At 40.6% G+C, this 26,855-nt stretch overlaps 1 protein-coding gene and 1 long non-coding RNA gene across 5 annotated transcripts; one reads left to right on the forward strand and one right to left on the reverse strand.

Annotated features, from left to right (window-relative positions):
* Positions 1 to 3,245: 3,245 nt before the first annotated feature.
* Positions 3,246 to 22,585, forward strand: LOC106849462 (solute carrier organic anion transporter family member 1C1-like). Of its 4 annotated transcripts, XM_088164477.1 has the most exons (16): positions 3,287 to 3,348; positions 4,323 to 4,416; positions 5,915 to 6,038; positions 7,228 to 7,369; positions 7,473 to 7,605; positions 8,487 to 8,617; positions 8,808 to 8,954; positions 11,256 to 11,354; positions 12,290 to 12,526; positions 13,656 to 13,820; positions 15,112 to 15,307; positions 17,083 to 17,248; positions 18,036 to 18,217; positions 19,555 to 19,619; positions 20,803 to 20,920; positions 21,667 to 22,585. In XM_088164477.1, exons 3-16 carry the CDS (start codon positions 5,928 to 5,930, stop codon positions 21,887 to 21,889), a joined length of 2,115 nt encoding a protein of 704 aa, XP_088020603.1. In that variant the 5' UTR covers positions 3,287 to 3,348; positions 4,323 to 4,416; positions 5,915 to 5,927; the 3' UTR covers positions 21,890 to 22,585. The 4 variants fall into 4 exon arrangements, with proteins under 4 accessions (XP_088020604.1, XP_088020602.1, XP_088020603.1 ...); XM_088164476.1 differs by lacking the exon at positions 4,323 to 4,416 and having other exon boundaries at positions 3,247 to 3,348; XM_088164479.1 differs by lacking the exons at positions 17,083 to 17,248; positions 18,036 to 18,217.
* LOC148223494 (uncharacterized) lies at positions 4,297 to 7,055 on the reverse strand. Its single transcript, XR_015803607.1, has 2 exons — positions 7,006 to 7,055; positions 4,297 to 5,846 (listed from the first exon to the last, which is right to left on the reverse strand). It is a non-coding gene; the product is annotated as an uncharacterized LOC148223494 (long non-coding RNA).
* Positions 22,586 to 26,855: the final 4,270 nt, after the last annotated feature.

Here is a 26,855-nt window from a genome sequence, read left to right on the forward strand (position 1 = left end):
TGTATGCATACATGTAATACCTCTCTTACAGTTTGAAGAGATCATAACACTTCTCATCTACTACTATTATTGTTGGAGGTTTTTACACAAGACAACTCAGTAGGGTCCCATCCTTGGGAAGGAAATTCCCTTACTGCAGAGTTGCCAAATTAAGTTTTACAGGAGAAAATTATCATAGAAGAACACGCTGAAATTTTTTTGCCACTTGTATCTTTGTCTTTTTTGAATTTTCTTTGGGACCTAAAGAGGCTGGAATTAATAAAATAAGATCAAATGATTGCTTGGCTTAGCAGCCCCAAATCCTCTCTGCACTTTTCTAGAGGTGAAAAATTGGTGTCAAGTAAAGGACTGAACAACTTATGTATATATCAGACCTCTAAGAATGCTTTTTGTATTGAAACAGAGGATTAACTGGTTTTGTCCCCTCTTTTTGCACATGCTGTCCTTCAATGTTTCAGCAGGAGTAGGGTACAATCTGTCAGAATTCATGTTCCACACTCCTCCCTCTGTGACTGAGGTAACTCATGACGTGACTGGCAGCTCCCTGAGCCTTGCAGCCCCATCAGCCTCCACGGTCTCCTGGCTGCCAGCCTGGCACTTGGGATTGTGCTGCTCCAGGCTGGGGCTCTGTTTGGCAGGAAAGCTCAATCAGTGCAGCTGAGCAGAGCTAAAATGGTGACAAGCGGGTCCCCCTGTGCAGAGCTTTCTCCACCACTGAACAGGAGGCAGGTCCTCAGTGGAATCTGCATCCTGCTTCACCCCAGCCTAGCAGGAGGCCAGGGCAAAAATTTCTGCAGTTCCTTAAGTGACTGCCACACAAAAAACCTTTTGGAGGAGGGAGATGGCTGAGCACTTTCTGTCTGGGTGTCCTTCTGTGTCCCTGGCCAGGGAGCATCTCGCAGCCTTTGGATGCGGTTCATCACACACGGGTGCTGCTGTGCAGCCAGCCAGGCACATCCCAGCAGGGACACCACGTCCTGCTTCGGGAATGGGGCAGGTGCTGCTGCACAGCCAGGCTAGGAGGAGGCAGCTCCTGCTCCTGGGGCTGTGTGCAGGGGGCTCTTGCACCCACCTCCAGGCACATGCCACTTCCAGCCCTGGTCACACTGGGACCACCAACAACAAACTCTTCCTCGCTGGTAACAAGCTCTCCTGTTTTTGAGTTTCTGTGCTTCCATGGGCCTTGCAGAACAGGTTCCCAGTACAGCCAGCTGTCAGGCTGGTGGCTGACACCACAGCCCACAAGGTGGCACGTGGAGAGGCTCTGGTGTGTGCTGTGGGCTGGCCAGGACCTGCCAGCTGTGCCTTGCCTCTCCAGGACTGCCCTTCCGTAGCAAGGCCCCTTCTCCTCACCTGCCAGCAGCTGCCGTATCACAACTGCTTTGGACAAGGTGTGATGGCAAATGCTGTCACAGGCACTGGAGCTCCCCTAGAAAAAGCTGCAGAAGATTGTTTTTATGGGAGCGCTGAAGTCTTTTATGGTGGGATTCATCTCTCCTGACTTTGTTGTCAAAAGCTGATCTTGGCTGTCTAGCCTTTCACGGCCATCTCTGGAGTTCATTCCATCTCCTACCTAAGGTAAGTATCTAGAATAGATCAAAGAACCCATCCTTTGGAAATACTTCTTTTTCCTCCTCTGACTATAGGGTGAACCTGATTGAGTGGCTCAACTGGACGTGTCTGCACTGGATCCATGCAGTGCTGCCTTGTGAGTGGATATTACCATCTGTGTGCAAGGATCACAAGAACTGTCATGTCGTCTATAGATAAACTTCTGTGTATTCAACTTTAAAACACATTTCTTGTGTGTGTCTCATCTTGGGAACTGTGTTTAAGAGCCTAAGTCCTGAGAGAGTTCACTTTTCCACCTGGTTGCAGACTGACAGGAATAAATAGGGAACCCATTGCTAGTCTTCATACATCTTTTCTTGCTAACTTTGCAATATTATAATAGATGAAACTGTCCAAATACAGGCTGCAATACGTGTAAATTTGACCTTGGCAGATGATGCAAAATCTGCTTCATTCTAATGATATTCTGGTAAATGAATTTAAGCTTTTTAAAGATTAAAAAAAAAAAAAAAACTAAAAGAAGTAGAATTGAGAAGTAGGCACAGATAACTGTTTTTCACCTGAGTACCTGAGTAAAAGTATGCAAATGAGAATCAATTTATTTGAAGAATAGATTCGATGGATTTCCCATATTCTGAACTCTAAGAGAAAGTGAGTTTCAACATGTAAATTGTTCCCTTGCATTAAAACTAAATTAATTAAACAAGAAGCCAGCATTTAAATAGTAATGAAGGAACACTGCATTAAAATGATCATAGAAAATAACACTTTGTTCTGTTGCAAATATTCCTATGAAATGGTAGAAATAAGCTGTGTTTTGACTTGCTCACTGAGAGCAAATACAGAGAGCACATAGTCCTGCTGGTAAAAGAGAAAAATTGAAACTTTAAATTAAGACCCATAATAGATCAATGAATATATAATGATCACAGTACAATGTGTAAAATTCTATCAAGCAAAATCCAATTACAAGTGCAAATATGGCAGATGAAATTATTGTCTGCAATTAACCTGCAAGCTTCAGGGGACAATGAGAGCTTGAATATTTATGTACTTAGCAAGTTTATAATTTCTTTTGGCTTTCATAATGTTTTTTAGTTCTGACTAAATGTTATAATTCCATATATTTCATTAACTTAGTCTTTAGCAAATTCCGTGATGTATTTTTATACAAAAGAAGATAAGGCTTTCCATGCACACCTCCGCATTGAGGTTGTGGCACAGAGGGCTCGTACCAAAACCTGGCAGATCACCACGGGCTGTCCGTGCCCTGCAGGTGCTCAGCCATCCCCGGCTTTCCCTGCGGACCCTCCCAGGCACACGAGGTGGAAGCTGGGAGGAGGTGGGCGCCTGGAAAAGCTGAGCCTGGAAAAGCTGAGCCTGCTCTTAGGGCTGAGCCGAGCCCACTCCATGGTGGTTGGGTGGATGGTGAGAGTTCCTTTTGAGAGGCGCTTAATGCAGCTCCAATGCCTAGACATTAGGGAGGAAAAAAAGAAAGGGTGAAGGAAAGAAGCTGTTCCAGCCGGGAGAGGCTGCCCGAGCAGGGAGACACCAGGGACTGCCGCCTGCTGCACTGCCTTTGTGCCGCTGATTGTGGGAAAGTTTTGCAATCGCCCTAAGAAGGAAATCCAAGGTTTAAAACCATGTGGTGAAGTGCTGCACTTGTCGGGGCAGGCAGTGCCTGGGCTGTGACGTGTCCTGGCCCCGAGCCTGGCAGCCCTGGACAGGGGCAGAACCAGCCCGAGAGTGCTCTGACAGACGCTGCTCTGATTCACAGTAAGTGCTCTGACACACAGAGACTGCTCTGACACTGCTCTGACACTGCTCTGACACTGCTCTGATACACAGTCATTGCTCTGGCACTGCTCTGACACTGCTCTGATACACAAAGACTGCTCTGACACTGCTCTGACACTGCTCTGATATGCAGTGACTGCTCTGACACTGCTCTGATACACAGTCATTGCTCTGGCACTGCTCTGGCACTGCTGTGATACACAAAGACTGCTCTGACACTGCTCTGACACTGCTCTGACACTGCTCTGATATGCAGTGACTGCTCTGGCACTGCTCTGATACACAGTCATTGCTCTGGCACTGCTCTGGCACTGCTGTGATACACAAAGACTGCTCTGGCACTGCTCTGATACACAGTCATTGCTCTGGCACTGCTCTGGCACTGCTGTGATACACAAAGACTGCTCTGACACTGCTCTGGCACTGCTCTCATACACACTAAGTGCTCTCTGCCTCTCCCCCTGCCTCTTCCCATCCCTTGGGCAGTCTCTTTGTTTGTTTAGTTCTGGGCTGCCACTGCAGCCTTTCTGCACATCTTGTTGCTAAACTTTATGAAAACCTTTATGTAAAGTACAAAGGTACAATTCTGCAAATTCAATTTTTTTTTTAAAGGATAAGCACTGTTGGGAGCAGGGTATTTTATCACTCCACAGGAAAACTATCCATTACCCCTAATTCATAAATTAAATCCTTTATCATTTTTCTTGCTTCACATAATTTTAAATACCACTGGTGTCAATGATTCACTGGTTTGCCAAAGTTCAGATTATCATAGCGTGGTTATGGAAAGTGTGATTGCTCAATTAGCTGACAGAGAAGGGTTTCTACAGTTTACTATTTTCTATGAGTTACCAGTAGATTAGCTTGGCACCATAAATAAAATTTTCATATTTAAATTTTAATATATTGCAAAGAAAACCATGTCAGTGATTTGGATACTGTTTATTTAACAGAGTCAGATGTTTCACAAAGTTAATCATCAGCAAAATAGAAATCAATAAAGAATGTATTTGCTTTAGAGAACTCTGTCTTCCAGCTCCTATCGGGGTAAGTCTGACTTCACCATACTTTAATTATCTATAGCTTACTTTTAAATTTTTTTTATTTAGAAGCTGCTGAAGATGGTCTAAGTAAGGTTAGATCCCTTTAGAAATTTCATATGTGGTTTAGTCTGAAATATACATGGTTGCTTTCCTTAGTCCCCTCCTACTGGAGTAGGATTTGGAACTAAAATTTACAGAATTCAACTTGGAGCTCTTCTGAGGCTTTATATCTCTTTATGAGACATTAGTGCCTGTTTTCAGTCATTAGGAGTTACCTTTATAGGATTGTTGGGTTTCTGGGTTGTCCTTCTTGGCATAGGTGGACATCCCCCAGGGAATTCAGGTAACCCTGGGCGTCTCACTTGGGAGAATGGAACTCTTCAAGGAGCCGGGTGATGTTTGTGGGTTATCCTGGGACCCTGCCACATCCCCACAACCCCGGTGTCAAAAATCTCCCGCTTAGGTGGGCTCCACTCATGGCTCAGTTGGCCTCAGGGGCCTGCATGAGGAAAACCTTCCCATGTGACTGAAAGTGTCTAGAAAATGTTAGAGCCTGATTTCCTGTCATATATTCCTCTACACTCTTAATATAAGTGCAAATGTATATACCGCAGCTAACTGATTTTGGTACTACTGCACCACTTTTCCAACAGACAAATTTGGCAATAGTTTTTTTGGTTTTTGGTTTTTGTTACTTACTATCTTTCCAGATGTCCTGGTATTAGCTGCTTTCCCCTGATCAGCTTAATCTACACTAGGCAACATAGCTAAGATGACTCCTTAAATCAGACCCTGGTTTTAAACTCAAAACGTTAGCAGTCTTATTAAAATATCTACATTTATCGTCTGTCCTGCAGGGAGCTTGTGAAGGCTTGCAGACTTACAGATAGTCATTATTTGTTTCTTTCAATTGGTGCTCTCCTTTCCCTTAATATATCTTTACTTATCATATTGCTTACCCTATTTTCTCCTCTGTCATCATTTGTGGTCTGGTTCTACAAATATTTATCCAATAAATAATGTTACTCATTCAAATGCTAACAGAATGGTATTATTCACTAAGAAAATCCTCAGAAATATAAGAGCAGAAGCTCCTGGATCACAGCAAAGGTCCATTTAGTCGGGAACAGTGATCAAAAATGGATATCTCAGAAAGAACTGGTTCAATTGTGGTGAAGATGTTTTTCTAACAAACTGTCCTAACCTTCAGCTGCCTGAGGTCTTTCCTTTTCTACAAAGATTTCTAAAAATCTTCAGTGAGTTACCTATAACTTTTCCCTCTAGCCAAGAAAGTTCTGGAGCCTTTTAGAAAGCAGGTGTCACAAACCAGGTGCACTAGTCCTTAATTAGTTGCAGTAGATGCTTTGAGCACTCTTTAATGTCATTCCTGAGAAAAGATGTCAGTCTCAAGTAGTGTCTCGCCACTGAGTATGTCTGAAAAACATTGGAACATGCAATTCTTATGCCAGTAGTAGTTAAACATAGCAATATTTTTCAAACAGGAGAAGGAAAACCATGGACAGACCAATCACTGCTGGCCAGCTGAAAGAAAAATCGCTGTTCCAGGACAGCAATGGCAGTGCAGTTCCTGCCAAGACTGTGTGCCATAACTGTTCCAAGCTAAAGGTATGGAAGAGCCCTCACCACATATTTTCTCTGGACCCCTGAATTGCCACTTGAAGTCCTATCAAAATTCAATTAGTTACGTGTGTCACTGTTTGATACTTGATGCGTTGGGAGAAATGATCTGGGATGCGTCCATGGGGGGATGGAAGGGATTTGGGCAACAGGGGAGGGAGGGAGGGGTTTCTGCCTTTCTGCCCTCAGAGCTGCCTCCACCTCTGGGTCCCAGCACGGGAAGGACAGGTAGCTGCTGGAGCCAGTCCAGAGGAGGGACACCAAGGAGATCAGAGGGATGGAGCAGCACTGCTGTGAGGAAAGCTTGTGAGAACTGGGACTGGAGAAGAGAAGGATCAGGGGTGACCTCATTGTGGCCTTCAAGTACCTGAAGGAGCCAACAAGAAGGATGAAGAGAGAATATTGACAAGGGCCTAGACTGACAGGACAAGGGGAAATTGCTTCAAACTCACAGAGAATTGGTTAAGATTGGATTTTAGGAAGAAATTCTTTCCTGTGAGGGTGGTGAGGCTCTGGCACAGGCTACACACAAAAACTGTGGCTGCCCCGTCCCTGGAAGTGTCCAAAACTAGGTTGGATGGGGCTTGGAGCAACCTGGTGCAGTGGAAAGTGTCTCTGTCCATGGCAGGGGGTTGGAACAAGGTGATCTTTAAGGTGCCTTCCAACCCAAACCATTCTGATTCTGTGGTTGTGACTCCAAGCACATGGAGTCAACAAATGTGCTCAGAAGTTAAGAAATGATGTCATATTTTACTAACAATAAATTTAGAGGTGTGCTATAGTCACAGAAGTAGTTGCAGATTGATTTTTTAATTAATTTTTTTTAGAACAGGAGGAGAGGTAATAAGATATACTGTGATATAAGTACCATAAATGAACATTATTATGCTGCAAGTTTTTCCTAAGGAAGGAAACAGCTGAACCAATATGTACTAGAGAGCTAGAAGGTGCATACCATCAATGTCAATTTCCGTTTTCTTTAAAGTAGCAGAGATTTTGGAGGCCACCCTGAAAAAGAAAGTAAAATCTGTTTTAATGATAACTATAGGAAGATTCTCCTCACAGCAAATTAGAAAGGAAAGCATATGATTTTTGTGCTTCTTGAGTGGGTTGCTCAGGCATCCAGCCATAAAGCAAAAATTGTTACTTTGCAAACTCAATTGTTTTCTCTCTTCAGATATTTCTTGGAGCCCTAGCTTTTTCCTTTTTTGCCAAAGGATTTTCTGGAAGCTACATGAAGAGCATGTCCAGTCAAATTGAAAGGAGATTTGAAATCTCATCATCAATTGTTGGCATTATTGACGGCAGCTTTGAGATAGGTATATGCACTTTCTTTGAAAATGGTTAAGTGCTTCTTAGTACACTTTAACTCCCCTCCAAAAAATCCATTTTTTGTGTTGGCTCTCCCTCCTGTTGATGCAGGTAACTTAATGGTGATGGTGTTGGTGAGCTACCTCGGACCAAGAGTTCATCGGCCAAAAATAATTGCTGCTGGGTGTCTCATCATGTCCGTAGGAGCTTTTTTGTCAGTGATGCCTCAGTTCCTAATGGGACGGTAAATATGGAGAGTTTTCATGTTGTGCACTAATTGAACTTGATCATATGAAGTGTTTTCTAAAGCATACATTTGAGTTAAAAGCTTGACAGTAGTAGTTTGTTCCAGCCATTCTAAAAGGTGGATTTTTTAATATTGATTTCTGATTTCCTCTCTGAAAGCTTACCTCTTGCTACAGGTAAGCAGAAGAGAAACCTCAGATTTCTTCAGAACTTATACATAACTAAGGATAAAGTGGGTTGAATTTTTCACCTGGGATGGATATATATACACACACATATATACATATGCACGTGCATTTTTTCTTTTTTAAACTGTGTTCCCTTTTTTTATATTTAAATGAACTGCAATTAGATTTTGATGGAAAAGGTTTCTTTCTCCATGGTGGCTACTCATGATAGGCTCTTTAAAATGCTGAAGATTTTAATCTAAACTTGGGGAGAATTAAATATCTAAATACCCCATTCACATTTAAGCTGGTACACATAATTGTCAGATGCAGGTCATATCTTTCCAATCCTTTGGCATCCTTGCATCTACCACGAAGGCAAGAAAGAGATGCCATCGTGGAAAAACGTCAGCCCTGCTGTATGTAGACAGATGTGGATGAACTCTGCCTCTGTCCTGCAGTCTAAAGAATGATCTCTGAAAGCAGGTCTGTTGCTCTTTAGCTCAGGAAAATATTGAGGTTAGACTCATGAAAGCACTTGAAAATGGTATGAAGAGACCTATTTTTTTTAAGCGAAACCCTGGAAATGGGCTCCCCTCCACTTTGTGTGCATGGAGCAGGAGTGAAGGTATGTGAGCACAAGGCTCAGACTCGCTTCCTGCAGAGAAAAGTCCTTGGTGTGTCAGTTGTATTTCACATAGTTGTTTTCCAGTTACAATTATGAAAGGATAACTGTTAGTGTGGATAACTCCTCCACGAGTGTGTCAGCGTGCTCCCCAGCGCCGTCTGAGGGCCCTGCAGTCACAGATGCTACGGAAACTCTCAGCACAGTGATAAATGCTGGTAAGATACAGCTCTGGTGCTGGATTCCCTTCTTCTGCTTGTCCCTGCAGTAAACCCCTGCTAGAAACCATGACATATATAAACTCAACCTATAATGACTGTTAAACCCCGTGTTTTATGTTATTTTACTGTTGCTGTAAAGCATTTTCAGAATTATGTTCACAGAAATATAAATGTTTATGGTCTGCAGGATGTGAGAAAACAACCAATTCTTATCTGTGGCTCTTTGTGTTGGTGGGGAACCTTCTACGTGGAATTGGGGAAGCACCAATTATGCCACTGGGAGTTTCATATATTGATGATTTTTCTAAAGAAGAAAACTCAGCATTTTACATAGGTAATGTACAAATGAGCAATTTTTATGCTAGCTATTATGTTCTTTAATATTTCTATAGTCAAGCAAATAATCAACAAAAAAATTTATCTTGATAATTTTGGTAATTTGGTTAATAATGGATAATTTTGAGTTGTACAGAGTAAAAAAACCCCAAACAGTACAAAAGAAGTCTCATAATCATTTTCTATGGGTGACTCCAGGATAGTCTTTTTGCTTTCTCCGAGGAGCTTCTGTGATGAAGAGAAGCATAATAAAACACTCATTTCCCCAAAGTGCAAAGTCATATCTGTCTTATCTGGTATATCATCTTTAGTACCACATCTTCAGAGAACCAAATTCTTCCTAATTACTATTTCACAGATAAGGGAACGGTCCTTAATGTGAGGATCTGTAATGTAGTCACAATTAATTACAGTAATGTGAATGTATTTCAGGAGCTCTTACCCGAATTTTACATGCAGCACACTTCCAGTTGAAAGCTTTTTAAAGTCACTCTTTGCTGAAGGAAAACCAACACCTTGCCAGGGTGTTGTAACAAATCCTTTCTAATTGGGATTTTGGTCTTGTTTTGATGGCACATAACCTATTGCCCAAGACAGGGAGACTTACGCCCAAGCCAATTAATTTGTTGACAAACCGATTTAATAGCATGGGTTGTTTGTGTGGCTGAGGGAGTTCAAGAACTGTGGCCTGAAGTCAATTTGGTGAAATTCAGCTGGTCAGAAAGATAGTAAGACACATTTTCAGGAAGAGCTCAGTATGTAATGCTACAGGATAAGGCCATTCCAGAATATGGAAGTATTGTGGAGTTAGCTGTCAAAAACAAGTATTTCACTCAGCAATTATGCAAAATATTTGTAATCGCCTCTGAGCTTCTGATTAAAGGGATTTTCAAAAGTTTGGCTGATCTTTTTCTTGTCAGAATCTAATCTGGGAGAGATTGAGACAGGTTGGGGATTATGGGCAAGTGAGATCAAAAATATAAAGTAAACATGGAGAATAGCATAGATTTAGCCAAAATGGAAATTGGCTTATGCAAGAGAAATAAAGTATTTAGTTTACATTTTATTAAAATATTTCATTTTTCCATTCAGAGGAGCGGTTTTCAGTTACTTATTCCATTTTGGTGGACTGAACCACTTTGCAAAAAAGTGAAAGTTGAAACAGACATAGAGCAGACATTGCTTTTCTTGGCTAACTTTGATTTTCTTCTATATCTTATCTTTTATCATCTGTCTGTATCAATTTATAAACAATGTTTCTGTAAATTACAAACATTAAAAATTGTCCTATAATAAAAAAAAGTCAGTGAAGCCTTGCTGATGAATTTTGAGCATTAATCTCGTTATTTGACCCTGAACAAGAAGTCTTGGTTTTGTCTCTCCTTTTTCCTTTGTCCTTTGATGTTTTGTTGAGTAAGAACATAAGTTATTTTGAGGCAGAGACAGCATTTTGGTAGAGTTGTGGTGACAGCAATAATACCAGAGTTGCCGTGGGAAGGAACAGAAAATTTAGCATACTTGTTAGGATTTAACAATTTATTACAGAAGCTCTGGGTGATAAGCTGAGCAATCACTATATTCAGAAGAGAGTTTTCAAAACCAACTCTTTCTCGGGAGGAAAATCTCTCCAGCAGAACACAATAGGATTTACAGAGCACAGTGCTGGATGTGGCAAGAACTTACAGGCATTTGGTAAAGAATTCCTTCTTTTCTCATGGAATGAAGCTTTCTGCAACTTCAAGGTGTCAGTTCCACACTAGAATTCAGGAATCCAAATTACTGAGCTGTAGTTTGATCTGTTACGTCCTCACAACTAAACTTCAACAGAACAACACAGGAGGCAAGGGAATGTGAGAACCTATGCTTGAATTATTTTGCAGGTATTTGATTTGATTTGATTTGATTTGATTTGATTTGATTTATGTTGGTTGCCAGTAGTGATCACCAAAATGAAATTGTGCTGTATTTACACATCCAGTCAGCAAAATGCAGTGTAGCTTCCTGGGTTTCTGGTAGCCTGCACAGCTTATTCATTTGCTCCTAGGGGTTCTGTTAACCTTCACAGCTTATTCATTTAGGGGCATTATTATTCATTTAGAGTCTAGGGGCATCCCACCTTCTGATCTACACCCCAGCTATGGTTAGGGCAGCTTGCACCTTGTATTCTTGCTGCTCAGGACATTCCATAATGGCCTGAGCCCCTCTCCTGCCTGCCCCCTCCTCTGTCATTTCCTTGCCCTCAGAGAGGAAGGCTTGCCTTGTCCCCGCAGCGTTTGGCTCCGTCTCCCCTCTCTTGCAGGCCTGGTGAGATCCTCGGGCATGTTTGGGCCCACGCTGGGCTTCCTGCTGGGCTCCTTCTGCGCCGGCCTCTGGGTGGACGTCGGCGCCGTGGACATCGGTACGGGAGCGGAGCCAGCAGGGCTCGGGGACAGGGACATCACCACTCCACTGCCCCCAAAACTGGGCTCTCCAGAGGGCTTTTCCTGCTCAAAAATTAACACTCTAAAGTCAGGTGTTGTAGTGTAGTTGGAATAACTCTTGAAAATTACTCCTACCCCCACTGCATCTTTTTATGTTTGCACACTCACTTGTTACACACTTGCTATGCAGCTGAGATGAATGAAATGAATGATTAATTGAATAAAAGGCCATTCCCATGTTGCGAGAACAGTGAAAGGCTCATGGACACTTTCAACACTTAGTAAAAAGTATGTTCTTTTAAAAAGCATGCTGCAAAGAATCATCTCAAAATTCATTTTGTTGTTCACATCATTTAAAAGTCTCTAATCCCAGGGAAAATTTGAGGAAATTTGGAGGAAAACTGTAGAGTTCAGGGGTGGAGAAGGAGGGGACTCTGGGAGATTGAGAATGGGAAGGGGTTTTTTTGTAGTAAAGGATCCTTTTGCTCATTCCCCCAGATAGTATTGGAGGATTGTGGCAAGGAAATGCCACCATGGGCCTTAATGGACACATCTATTTTTGACTGCATGGGACTGATTCTCTTCTAAGGATAGGTCATTCACAACTTACCCAGAGCAGCTGTAGCTGCCCCTTCAAGGCCAGGCTGGATGGGGCTCTGAGCAACCTGGTCTAGTGGCAGATGTCCCTGCCCATGGCAGGGGGTTGGAGTGAGGTGATCTTAAAGGTCCCTTCCAACATAAACTATTCTATGATTTGAATCAAGATGCATTTCAGTTCATCATATGGGATCTTATTCGCCTCTGTTCGGGTTTTTAAATTATATGTATGAGGATAAACAGTAATGTATAGTAATCTATAGTAATTGCTCTCCATAATATTTAACCTATTTTCCTGTCTTTCTGTATTTTATAGATGCCATCAGCATAAATCCTAAGGATACCCGATGGGTTGGTGCCTGGTGGCTTGGATTGCTTATCTGTGGAGCAGTCAACTTCATTGCTTCATTGCCTTTCTGGTTTTTGCCTTATTCCTTACCAAAAGAAGGAGAGAATGAAAACTTGAAGATTAGTCACTTGTCTGTTCAAGGAGATCACTGTAAAACAGACTCCCCAGCTCAGCCACAGTTAAGGTTCTCAGAGGCAGTGAAAGGTGAAAGATTATTGCACAAATGTTTGCATATGAATTCTGTCTCATGGATTCATTGTGAGCTGAGCATGGACTCACACAGCCTTCAGAAAAATACACGTTTCTGCAGTGCAAATTACTGACAAAAATGTCTTTAATTTGTGCTACTATAATTACTCATTAAGGGCGAGTTTCAATCCTCTCCTGATGTCAGACACCTGGAAAAAACTTGGGCTGTTTCTCTGAAGACTAGGGATCCTCAATTCATAGTTGTGAGATGATGTATTACAGCTACAGTCCTATGATTATGAAGAGAATGGGGAAAACATCCCATCCCTTATTAATGGCCAATCCATAGCGGGCAAGCTCCTGTTTCACGTTTGGGAAGGAAACTTGGAGCTCATTCTGACTACATCAGATGTTAGAGGAACTCCTCTGGATTTGATGCAGCTCCTGTGCATGAGCTGAGGGATGCTGAATTTATCTCATATAGGCAATACCAGATCCAACCAGCCACTGCTTTTATTTTTGTATTTTTACTATTAGACCCAAGGTTTTGTTTGTATCTATGTGCACACCTATAGCAGATGTGTTTTGAGCTCTCACCTTTTAGGAAGGTGCGCCAAGAGCCAGACTACAGTCTAAATACAGGTGTTTATGTTCACTTTATTTTAATGGATTTTAATGTTCTAGTCAAGGGTCCCAGAAATTATTCCAGCCGTTTTTGGGGCCAGGTGCTTCTGTTCTCTGAACATCACCCTCATGTGGGGTTCTTGTGTGGTTGGTGAAAGCTCCTGCTTCAGGAACCACGTTTTACCCTTGGTAGAGGTTCCTAATGCTCTGTACAGACATTGGGGAGGTGTGTGTGTAAGCTGAGCACCCCGAGAGGAGCCCTGTGCCACACAGGATCATTCAGGATCCCTGATTCCCAGCTCAGCACCCTCTGTGCTGTCTGGCCCTGCTCCTCCTGTAAGGCACATGCTGGCAAAGAGGAGAACTCTCACTTGAGCAAGCATGTCTTGTGGTAGGCACAGAATTATAACCTGCAACACAGCCAGAAATTAAATCCAAGTTAATTTTGCTATCTAAAGGATGCCAAAACAACTCTCCTCTGTGTTTAGCAGGGCGTACAGCGTATACCTCTCCATTGCAGATTTCTTGCCAGCACTCAGGAAGCTGTTTGGAAATCCAATTTTTGTGGTGTTCATCTTCCTCACTGTTCTGCAGTACAATTTCCTTGTTGGGATAATAACCTATGAGCCAAAGTTTATGGAGCAGCAATTTAATGTATCAGTGGCAAAAGCCATCTTTCTAATTGGTAGGTACTCGACTTATTTTAAAATTCCAGTGTCAAAAAGGAAGGTTTTACTTGCCTTCTGTTTTAGAAGGTGCTTATGTGAACGTTTTTTGGTTAAAAAGGAAGCATGTAGTGGTTTCCTAATTTTCTAACTGTATGTTGGAAATGGATGTTAATTTTAGTGTTAATTTTCCTAGTGCTGCTAATTCAATGAGCTAGAGGATCATTAAAACTGAGTGGAAGTTATTTTCATAGTAAGATTTGGGTTATGTGTCCGTCTTCGTGAGTAAAAAACACACATCAGACATAATCTGCAACTAAGTAAAAACTAATAGAAATAAAAATTTAAAATGTTTAATGAAATGTTTGATTAGTTTTGTTTTCAGAGTAACATTGATAGAAATATTCTTTCATTTTGATTAAAAATCCAAATTTTATAAGCAATAAGAAACCAAAATATAAAAGTTTGAGTCACTTCATTAATTTCAAAGCTCTTTTTCTATTTACCAGTTCCTTCAAAAATAAGTACTTTGTAGTGTTCTACAAAAGAAGAATGCTGAAATTATATTAATCTCACAGTGATTGATGTGGTCTCTTAATCTGGAAGGAAAACCAGGCTATGTGAGGCCATTGCAGAACTGATATTGCATTACTTTAATCTGAAGATACAATGCCTTAGTCAGCTACAAATGTGGAAGAACTTTCTTTTTCCTATCTTTTTTTTCTGAATACAGAGATGACCAAGACAACCAATCAACTGTAAAACCACAGAAGGGCAAACCCCTCCCAGTAACACTTTGTAAAACCTCTCTGTTTAGCAAGTATATGTAAGGGCTGGTGTTCGTGAAATACTGAACAGATTAAATCTAAATGCAAATCATCTCATTATTCACTTTCAGATTGAAATGGAATCCAGTGCAGAACCAGATGCAACTTCCTTTTATGTCCCATTTTGGAGCCTTTTTTGTAGTTTTGACAAAGTTTTATACTTTATTTTATATGAAGTGCATATAAGCTAAGATGTTATCATTCACTCCAGTTTCTAACAGGCATCTGTTTAGGTTTTATTATATCTACATACAAACAACAATATAGTGAAAATGCAGCAAATATTGATTTCTAAATCATAATATGATTTGTAAAAGAAAATGGGGATGTGAAATTATTAGAATGTAATATAAGTCTTAGAACCTCAAAGAATCAGCCCAAAAATAGGTACCTGGTATTTTGAAAATAATATAACCAGATATTTATTCTAAAAGAGTCAATGCAAGTGAGAGCAGTTAACATTTTTCTTACTGTCTTTTTGCAGGTGTGATACTTTTACCCATCACAATCCTGGGGATGTTTCTAGGAGGATTCCTGATCAAGAAATTCAAGCTTCACATAACTGAAATGGCCAAGTTTGCATGCAGCACCTTCCTGGTGGCATACGTGCTGAACCTCTTGTATTTCACGTGCAGCTGTGAGGGGCTCCAGGTAGCCGGGCTGACAGCGCCCTACTCTGGGTTTGTATCCCCTGGGCTCTGGGTGCTTCAGTCATTTCTCACAGCTGCTTCTCTGGGAGTGATGCACAGAAGAAAGTCCTAGGTTTTGAAACAGAACTGTAAGTCTGAAGTCATACCTAAAGCTGGGGATAGGGAAAATATACCAGTTTTATTTTCTGAATTTTGTTTAAACTGGACATTTCTTTTTTTCTAAATTCTCTATTTATTTTTCCTAAAGTCTCTGTTACTGACAAAATACCTACATACTCTGACAAATTGCTAAAAAAGATGACATTTATTACAGGCAAATTAAATTTATATATTCTCTTTCAAAGCTTTAATTTAAAGCTAGCCTTTTTCTATTATGTAGAGAGTAGGGTGCAAAAGAAGTGTTGGGAATGTCTTCCCCTTAGGCACTGCCTCCAGAAGGGACCATCACTACATCAGTGTTTATGAGCCCACATGGGGGATTGCCAGCCCCCTGTGGTGCCTGGAGTTGCCTCTGACCCATTTTTCATCTGGAAGGTGCAAAGTGGTCCTGGACTGTGCTGCAAACAGAGGTTCGCCCTCCCTCACCAGGACCATGGCTCATGCTTCCTTGAAAACCTTTTCCAGACTCTAGCAGCCTGCCACAATTGCTTACTGTAAAAATTTAGCTTGGTCTGGTCCAAATTTCGAGGGATTTTAAAGGATTAAATGCAGCAGGACTTGCTGCATTTTTAGTTCAGACAGAAACTCAGCCCTGTGTTTTTTGAAACTGATATATCCTCAGGGAAATATCTAAGTTATCTCGATGAACCTGATGTCCAGTTCAACTTTGAGCTTAGTTTTTGACATGAAAATATTTCAGAAGTTTGTGCAGTGGAGATAATCCTGGTTGAGTGCAACATCTTATACTGCAGAGTGAATTAAAAATAAGTATAAACAAGAGACCATATATTGAAAGAGCAATCACAGTTTCTCCAGGAGAACTGAATCTGGAGAATTTAGCACATGAGAGTATTGTTTCTGGTTAAGTGACTCATTTAGTGTTGTACCTATTTAACAATTTCTATTTTGAAGACAAGCAACAGCCTAATGAGGACTAAATCCCTTGGTTATCTTTTCTTCTAAGAGAATTAGGAGAAATGTAGCCCACATCATGTGTGCTTTTGGCTGAGGGAAGCAAGAAAGAGGAAGAAGAGGCAAGTTTGGAACATTTTTAACTTACATTGTGATTGGCTCCACAGCAAGGATGATTTGTAGATGGTGGGCTCCTAACACTTTGTGAAAACTGAGCGCTGCTAGCATGTGCTCAGAGTGTCCTGATACAGTGACCTGCATCCAGTGAAAAAAATGTCAAGTGCATTTTGCTGTTTGGGTTTTATGTAGTTTTACATCCCTACCTCTGTCACCTGGATATGCTATGATATCCTGCTGCCGAGGAAAAGTATGGTCTTTTCTTGGGCCATGTCCCTGTGAGAAGAGATTTTAGGTACGATTTTCTTTTTCTTGGGGTGAGATTTCAAATGCAAAAGTATTACCCGATATTCCTGCCCAGCCTTTTCATTTCCATGCCTTTTCAGTGACAGTCCATAGAAATGTTAATGTCTGATCAAAAACCCCAACAGAACTCTGTTTTAGCTGACATCACCTCGGTGTCCATATGACAACTTCACGGTGCACTGAGTGGTAGCAGATATCTGTCCATTCTGATTGCTTCACTTTCTCCGTGTTTTTCCTGCCTACTCCCATATATATATATATATATATACACATACATATATGTATATTTTTTTTTTTGTGTCGTCGTCCAGAATGAAGCACCTTTCCTCCAGCAAGCACATCTACATGGCCAGCTGTCATGCTGAGTGCAGCTGCAAGGTGGACCAGTGGGACCCTGTCTGTGGGGATAATGGGATCACATACATGACAGCCTGCTTTGCAGGCTGCAAATCATCATCTGGGACAGGAAGGAATATGGTAAATATCCAGGAAGGCAGATGACTGTGCATTAGGACATAGAGCAATGGTTTTAAGTTAAAAGAGGGTAGCTTTAGACTAGATATAGGGAAGACATTTTTATCAGCAGCAGAGCAATTTCCAGGACTTCAAATAATCCTACCTGAGCAAGACTATTAAAAACACTAAGTTTGCAGAAGAGTGTGCAAATGCTTATATCTTCTGGCAGAAGCTGAATTGTCTTCATTGACAATACTGAAAAAGACAAACAGCATTATCAGGCTTGTATTTATATATCCCATCAATAGTCTGGTTTCACTTGAGGAAAATTGGCCTTCAAATCCACATCTCTTGCTAACTTCAAAGCCCACTATCAATCCAGCACAAAGTGCTGTTTAAGCATATAATGATATATATGAATGATTGCATATTTGGTCCACACCTCTATTATTTCTTGTTGTTGTTTCACGTCTTCTTCACGGGATACCTGAGCAGAATGGCTGGGTAGCTGTTCACATCTGATTTTGTTAGCTTCCACCCACTTTAAACGCACACAGACCACCTTCTGTTCTAGCAATAGCATGGCTGAAACTAGGATTGCAGTTCCTTTGTGTCTCTGGAGCAGCTCAGAGAAGCTGAAGCGTATCAGTGACCTGGCCTCCAGTCAGCAGAGATTTTTACAGAAGTTTTTTCACCATCAACAACAGCCTGGCTGGTATGGGGAATGAAAAATCTAGCTGCTGAAATGATTGTTTATCGCCACTGAACTCTGAATAAATAAATTCCTCTTCTCATCTTCTCCTTTCAGGTGTTTCACAATTGCAGCTGTGTGGAAGGACAAGGGCTCGGGCTTGGCAATTCCTCTGCAGTATTGGGACAATGCCAAAGAGAAAGCTGTACCAAAGCCTTTCCCTACTTTTTAGCATTACAGACTGCATGTGCATTTTTTTTAGCCTTAGGAGGCACTCCTACATACATGATTATGTTTAGGTGAAATACTTTACCTTATCTTGATCATAAAGCTTGGGGAAAGAGAAGCACAAAATGATATCTACTGTTTCATTCCCACTGTGAGGAATGGCATGTGGATTAAACTGTGCCCCGGAGGATTTGCCTGTCCTCTGAAATCCAGCTCTCTGTAGAGGCAGAGCAAAATATCTGTCCAGAAATTTGATTTTAATTTGATGCTGAGTAGATACTTAGGTGATGAAAGGGGGGCATTATGGTGATCCTGAATGTTGGGTTTCAATTCTAATGATAGGGATGTTTTTACCTGAGCATTGGACTTGAAATGAGATGCAATGCTAAGCCACAGCCAATGCTGTTCACATTATTCAGAGAAAAACAGGCACTTTGTTAAGCCTTGTGGCCTCACAATGTCTTCTGTGTTGGGAGAAGTCTGATACTCCTGTTTTTTTGGTCAGCTGATAGGAGCAGAATTAGAGCAGGAATGTTTTTTTAAAGTTTTCATTCCTTCAGTTGGATAGCAGCACCACTATTTTACATTCAGAAGAAAAGCCAATGTTCTGTGCCCGCCATGTGGAAGTGTCTTTATCCTCCTGGTCATGGGTGGATCACAATCACAGTGCTCATTACTAAATAACTTGGCACAGATGCTGGTTTCCTGCAGTGTTTCTAAGCTCAGTGCAAGGGTTAGTGACAAGGCTCACCTTGCTGGCCAGTTTTCAGAGCCTTAATGTGTATAATGAGAAGCCTTTGATGTTGATACTGAAGAGATAACGATAGAGAGATTACTCCTGCCCCTGTGCCAGCTCAGTGCTCCCCTCTGGCTTTTGTCAATTCTTCCAGCTCACCTGAGGGACACAGGCTGCTTCCCACTGGTAGAAATGAGGTGCTTTTATAGCCAGGTCACTCACTTTGGCTGTGTCTGTAAGATGCTGGAGGCAGAGGTGGGTTTAATCTAACAAGGACTGCACAGCCTTGTTCCCTCTGGTCACCACTGCAAAGTGACTGACTCATAAATTCAGGCATCTGCTTGGAGCTTAATTTATGGGCCTGGACTGTCTTGTTTTAATTGGTTCACTTTCACGTCCCTGTGCATCATCTCCCAAAAGTATTTACAACCTGTTTTCCTATGGTTCAAGATGAGTTTCTGTAGATTATTCCATTTATTTCAATGAGTGTTCTTCTGTGGAAAGAGACTCTACATCTGAGCTTTAATTTTGGCGGATGTTTTCAATCGGGGCTCGAGGGGGCTGTGCTGGGTGAGCCACAGAACTCGTGCAGTGGGGATGTGCAGGTGCTCACAGCAAGACTGTAGCTGCATTACTCTGTTCCTCAACACACTGTTTTTGCTTCCTTTTCAGATCTGTTTCTCCAGACCTGAAATCCTTTGCTGTTGGGATAGAAACTTTGGGTGGTAGAGTACTAGGTAAGACTTCATTTCTTTGTGGTTTTCAAGTACGTAGTCAAAGTAGCCATAGAGCTAGACCAAAGTTAGCCATTGCAATGCCCTTGCTCCAGAGAAAAACAAAATAAATTTTCCAAAATTATTCTTTGTAAGCAGACTATACATTTCAAAATATTTGGAGGAGCTTGCTACATATTTCCTGGTATGTATTTACATATTATGATTATCTATTCAGATTTTTTTCTTGTCACTGAAAATAAATTAGGAAAAGGAAGGAAATTTCATTTTACTTTTGAGTTTCTTTTTTTTTAAATTGTGGACGCAACTGCCTGAGCTTGATCAGTCTGCATATCCTCAGCACCCATCCTCCCTTTTGCTGACCATTATTTACTAAAAGCTCCCATGAACTTTGCCTATTATTTTGTTTTTTTAGTTTATCTGCTATAAACAATCATTTAAGTATTCAGATACACAGTCTGCCCTGCCTCAAGCAAACCTTGCCTCATCTCCCCTTGTTTTCTGATTTTGAAATCTCTGCCTTGCAGACCAGCCCAAGTAGTCATTTGGATCTCTTTTCCAATCTCCGTATTTTGCTGAACACTGCAGAGAATCAATCTACCTTTATAAGACAGTTAACTTCACAAAATTGCACACTCACCCTCAGCTTACTGATATTAAAACATTATTGTCTGTCTAAAAGAAAATCTTTCAGTACTACATAAATGTACACTTATTACCCAGTTTCTGTGGAGCAAATGCTTAATTTCATCCCTTTGCACTACGCTGATCACCTTTTAATGGCAAGCTGTTGTGTAAGACCTGAATAGATACATCAATATACATAAATATTAATATGTGATGGCATGTAATTCCACACGAGGGATTGTAAACGAAATGTTGGTTATATTATTTCTTTAAACAACGGAAGTTGAACTTCCAGTAAAAATACCATTAAAGGGAATTGCTAACATTTCCCTTGCTGGATATTACTAAGCTATAATCATCCTTCATTTCAACCCCCTTTTAAGTACTTGCATAAATGTTTTCATAAATCTTGTCATCTCAAAGCTGGAACTGGATGTTTAGTCCCATTCTATGCAGGCATAATTCAAACACCTGGAGATACACTTCCTCATTTCTTTACATGACATTACATAATGAGATCTCCATGTCTGAGATCATGTAATGATAATTTTCTCTGCAGGAGGACTCCCAGCCCCTATTTATTTCGGTGCCTTGATAGATGAGACCTGCTTGAAATGGGGGACAAAAAGTTGTGGGGGATCTGGATCCTGCCGAGTGTATGACACAAAAGAATTCAGGTAATCCTCATTGGGGTTTGGGAATCTGAGCAGCAAGGACCAAGGTGAATTTCCTCATGTCAAATGTCTGTAGACTGATTAGGGTCTAACAGCACCACAGCTCCTTACTTTAACTAGACCTTAATAGGTAAATAAGCCAAATACTTTTTATTCAATCTGACATCTAAAATTGCAGGGCACTGCCTTAAGTAATGAGAATTAGTTCTTTTGTTGTAGTCTGCACTGAATAATAAAATAAGTGCACTGGGTAATTCTGGGACACTTTGGTTTTCTGGGATGCTGAAAAACTGTGGAGTACATGTAGCTCTGCAGAATCTCTCCCTCATCCCTCCTCCCGCATTTATTTGCTTCCTGTTGTATAAGACACCTCACAAAATCCACTTGGAGGGAGGACACAAAGACTGGGGAGCTGTGGCCAGGAGCACTGAGGGTTCCAGTGAGGAGATGGGGAAGCGCAGAGACAACAGGCAAAAAGCCCCAGCTCCTCTTTTGTCAGCCCTAGAACAGAGTCTGCTGAATGGCAGCACACTCCAGACATCTCGGCTGCAAGTCTGAGACCTGATGAGAGCCTGTCTGGGGCTAAATATCACGAGGTCATTCGCTTTCTGCCTCTTATTTTGAAATGTGAAGAAATACCTGGCTGAGAATAGATGATTTTGTCAAACTGCTCCTTATATCTGACTTGGTTGCATACAGAATTGGAAAGTTTTATTAATATAATGTATTTTGTCCCTTTTTCCCCTTAGGAATGTCTATCTTGGCCTCATTGCAGGACTACGGGCAGGATGCTGTCTCCTGTACTTCGTGCTCTCTGTTTTAATTATGAAACGCTTCAAACCAGCTGGCAAAGAGATGACAGATATTAAAAATGCAAAGAGATCAGCCGGCAAAGAACTAGATACTGCCAACAAAAGAGAAATTCTTCCTGGTTCAAGAACCTCAGAGGAGAGTGAGGAAACTTACATGTAAAAAAGAAACCAAGCCTTTTGTAACTTTGCCTATGCTTCAGTTTTTCTGAGCACAAATGGAGTCTAATTACTGACTACAACAACTAGTTTACATTTTGGGAGTTTAGAAAGTATCTTTGAACATTGCCTTTTTATTTGCTTTACCCTATCTTCTTCCTTTTCTCATCTGAAACAACAATAACGGGAAAAGGTGTTCAAAATTTTGGGGAACTCTCCCATCCTCTTGCTCTCCATCCCTTTCTAGACCAACAGTAGGACAAGCCAAAATTTTGCAAGTGTCATAAATGCGATTATGATTGAAAAATTAAGAAGAAATCCACAATAAGCTGCTTTGTCATTTTCCACTGAGGTTATTTCAAGTCCTCTTGCTCTGTATTTAGTCCTACAGCTCTCCATGGCCAGTCAAGTTTCACTTGGGCTACTCTGATGGCCTTTGCTATGGGGTTGATGGCCAGAGCTCCTTATTCCAGACTTGGTCCCACATGCCATGGCCAGGTGAGACCCCCAGAGATGTCAGGGAGCACCTTCTGAATTCAGACTGCACTACAGCTCTGGGGTTTGGCTTGAAAGTATTAAACAAAGTGGAAAGGAAATGAAGACAGGGGTGTATTAATTTTGCAGTGCATCTCAGTAATGGATTTGAGAAAGATAACTCTGAACTGATGCAATAAAGTGACAGGTGCTTAAGTTTCTTTGATTTCTTTTTGTTTGTGTTTGTGTGGAGGGAAGGGAGGACATTTTTATCCTAAGGACCACTGTATTTGTACCACATATATATACATTTCCTTCCTTTTAAGGAAGGTTTAAGGAACCTTCAGTAAATCTTTAAATACAGTAGTGAATAGTTGAAAATTCATAGCTTTCCACAGACAGCCTTGTCCAGAGAGAAACTTCATTAAAGGAAACTCCCAACAGCTACTAAATGGGGAAAGAAATCTCTAAAAATATTATTAGTGTGATATTTTGTTGACAGCCCTCAGGAAGTACCTTGGCAATAGGACCAAACCTACTCAGCAAGCTCACTGTAGATTTTGTCTCCATCACCACAGCCGTTTTACTTTATTTTCTGGGGGGAATCTCTTCTCCCTGCAGTGCTGTGCAGGAGCCTAAAACTAGGAAATAAAATTTCTTTCTTAATTTTAAACTTCCTTAGGATATGGAATAGAGATAATAGACAGAAAGAAAATCTATCACACTTTATCTGAGAGAGTAGCAGATCAGAGGGCTAAAGAGATGGATTCTGCATATTAAATGGTTTTATGACCTTTCTTCTACCATCTGCCCTACCTAAGTGCAAGAACAGGGATGGGGAGAGGATTGGTGTGAGTTCCTCATATCCTGGCCTTTGGGGATGGAGTTGTTTGCTTTTGATTGCTAAAAGACAATGACCAGCACATTTCAACGTTGTTTTGTACATTCACAGCTCTGATTATAAACTGCCAGCAGAGCTGGCCAAGGTGTGTCTATTATGAGAGATGACATGAAAGGCACTCTAGTACAGAAGATATCAATAGTGCATCTAGGTCTGGAAATTATTAAATAAAAATCCAAGATCCAGACACCTCAGGAACTGTACACAAAGAAAATCATGGTGTGTCATTCTCCTTCTGTAAGCAGTATTTTAACACTGAATACATGCCTTGGCAATTCTAGAAACACCCCTGATCTGTGCCAGACATAGAGTCAGTCAGATGACTCATACTGACATCATTTCCCTTTTACTTCTGTTGTTTGGGTATTTATTTCTGTACGTTGTTTTTTTAATATTATGGGGGTTTTTTGATGGGAGCATCTTGATTTTCCCAGGAGGTAATGTTTTATCAAAAGCACGTTGATAATTGATGTCAGACTGGAAATGAGATTCTGGTCAGATCTGATGATTCATGCCCAGCTATTTAACCCAGATAAAACTTAGTAAAGCGAGGTTTTTCAAACAAATGAGAATTAGCATCATTCTTCATAAGAGTCCCAAATCAATAGCACAAGCCCTGCCATAGGTAGTATTAAATGAGCCTCTCACTCAGCATTCTGACAGCTCCAGGGCTGTCTCACAACCCTGTGTTTTCAGCATGAACTGTTTTTGAGTGCAAATCTAGCACTCTTCTGTGAACAGAAGTTTCTTCAATGGAACAGCTTGTATTCCAACAGCCAACTGGTGTGGAACATGCAAAAAATTTAATAGGTGGTCAATCAAGTGGCATTTTCCAAAAGCTTTTTATGTCCTTCTTCTCACAACAGAGAAGTAAAGACATTCTCCCTTCCAATTGCTCCTGCTCCAAAGGCAAGGCTTCAGCAGCCTGAGGGGCAGAGGGGGCCCTGGGACTCTGGTGTGATGGCAAAATCACATTACTGACTCTAGGATCAAAACTGTCCTGTGTGAGAGCTGTGACATCTCTGAGCTCCATCACGGGGAAATCCTCCAGGAAAGAAGAAAAACCTGTTGTCTTTCAAGTTCACCAGATAAATTAACCAAGAAAGCCATTTTGGAGGCAAATTTGCAACTCTACCAAGCCAGGCATGCTTTCAAATACAGACTGCAAAGCATGTAGTTTAGGGATCGTTATAGAGATGGGTCATAAATCATGGTGAGTCCACTTAAATCAATGGTCAAATAAAAAAGGCAGTGAGTTTTCATCAGACTGCAGGAGATTTAAGGGCATGAGCCTTGTGTTTATCCAACTCTGAGGATATCAAAAACCTTTTTAATGGCATTTTCAAAGTCCTTCTGTCAGAATAACTGCACAGGACAGAAGACAGCTCAGTTATCAGGCATTTCTTTGCTTTTAGATATACAACCAAGCAGACATAATGACCTATGACTACCTGTTTTTATCATGTGTTCTCGTTGTTTATCAAAGAAATAGAAAAAACCCCATCATCCCTAAAGCCACAGTTTTCTGTATGCATTAGGATCATGTACCCTGCAAAAACCAAGCCCTCCTATGGCTTTTGTGTCCCCATTATCAACAACTCCTGTGTATCTTGGCACAATAATAAGTTGGGAATAAAGTACTAGTTGCAGAATAAACAGAAAATACCTCAGGCTGTCAAGTTAAATTTAAAGCATTCGAAATGTTTTTATGACATAGGAGAGAGGTAACATTAGATTTAGACTACCAGTTTTCACTGTGAAGTATGTTGTCATTTTGCATTCCTCAAGTTTAAAATATGGTCAAAGTTTTTTCCAACTGAAATTGTTAATATGGATGTGAATCACATTTGTTGGTTTTTTTTTCTCCAGTGCTGCTTTCTATTTAATTAGTGTATTTATTCTGAACTACATAAACATAACTAAATCACAGTTCAAGCTGGGGATTGTTTTTCTAGTGAGACTAAGTCCTGTTTTTTTAGTTAGGTGCTGTAAACATGCAGTAATGATTACCAATTTTAGTGAAAAAACTAAGTCTTGAGTGACTAAGAATATCAGAAAGCAACAGGTCATCGGATTTCTGTAGATCAGTTTAATGAACATTAATGAGAGGCAATAAGGTAATTGTTACAGGAGAAATACAGGTTATGACAAAATATTCTGATGGAATCCTTGAGATTTGGTCAGAAAAAAAAATCGATTTTGCAGGGAAAAAAACCTGGCAAGTATTACTAAAATTCTTACAATAGATCTGCATCTTAAACCAGAGACATTCAGAGTCAGTGACTGTCAAACCTAAATAATTCATTTCCTGAGCTGTATTGCACTATAAGACATTGATATAAAATGCAGCATTTTCTTCTCTAAAGTCAGCAAGTAGGAAATCATCAAAAGAGTTTCATGTTTCTCTGTAGGAGATATTGCTGCATAAATGAATTAGTGCTCTTGTTATCTGCAAAAACCATAAATGACTTACTCTTATTTGAATGCGTATTTATTTTAATATTTTCTTATCAATGGAACACTGATGTTACATATTATTACCTCTAAAATTAGTATTACACCAGGTCACAGAATCACAGACTTTGTGCTGAGTCCTGAAAAGATCAATGAAACTTGAAATATGACTCCTGTACTATAACAGGTAATATAATAATAATAATGATAATATTATGATCTGAAATACCTCAGAGGTCCTGCCAGGTTTTCTGTATTGATTGCTTCAACATTCTTTTTAAAGCTGCAGGTGCATGGGTCAGAAAACCATCTCCTAAACATAACAGATAGATAAATTTCTATATAGAATTTTATTCTTCACAGGCAGCAGAAGGTGTGAATCACACAGGATTATAATGGCCAAATGTAATATTATATCAGTAGGAGAATGGCTCATCAGGATACCTGGTTTGCAGAGTGGAACACATCAGCACATGAATAAAATTGCAAATGAAGAGAAGAGTTTGCTTTAGGAGACTGTGAAAAAGTTTCCCATTGTTGCTCATAAGTATGGATCTGCATCTTAAAAAGCTGATAATGAATTTAGAAGAAGAATTTTATTTTTGGGTATACTATTTTAGGTAATTTGGGTAACAATTTTTAGTTTAAAATCATTAGTGTTCAGAAATCTGAAAGATCTAGTACCAGATTCACTGAATAAAGCATTTTATAAAAAAAAAATCAAGGCACCTCAAAAATATTTTAGCTTTTATTTTTCAGGGTTTTTTAAAGTCATTTCAGAGCAAGCACACTAAAAGGTTCAATTCTTCTGAAGATAAGAATGTTTGCCAATCCCTGACTGTTCCAATCTTGTATTTGCTTTAGCCTGCAAATACCTGATATCTGATGTTGATTGGAAAAAAGCCTGGATCATAAAATAATAAACCAATACAAAAAAAAGGAGGAGATTTACATTGCAGTCGAAGGCATGATTACAACTAAGTGAGCTGAAACTGCTGAATCCAGCTGGCACCTGTTCAAGTGCTGAAAAAAGCACCTGCTACAGATTCTGGAGGTGACTGGACAGAGCCAAAGCCCTGCCCTGGAAACTGAAAGGCAAAGGCGCGTTCATAACTGCAGTCAGTGGAAGCGAAATGAATCA

The sequence above is a fragment of the Sturnus vulgaris genome, chromosome 5, assembly GCF_052056855.1.
Source record: "Sturnus vulgaris isolate bStuVul1 chromosome 5, bStuVul1.hap1, whole genome shotgun sequence".
Taxonomy (NCBI): domain Eukaryota; kingdom Metazoa; phylum Chordata; class Aves; order Passeriformes; family Sturnidae; genus Sturnus; species Sturnus vulgaris.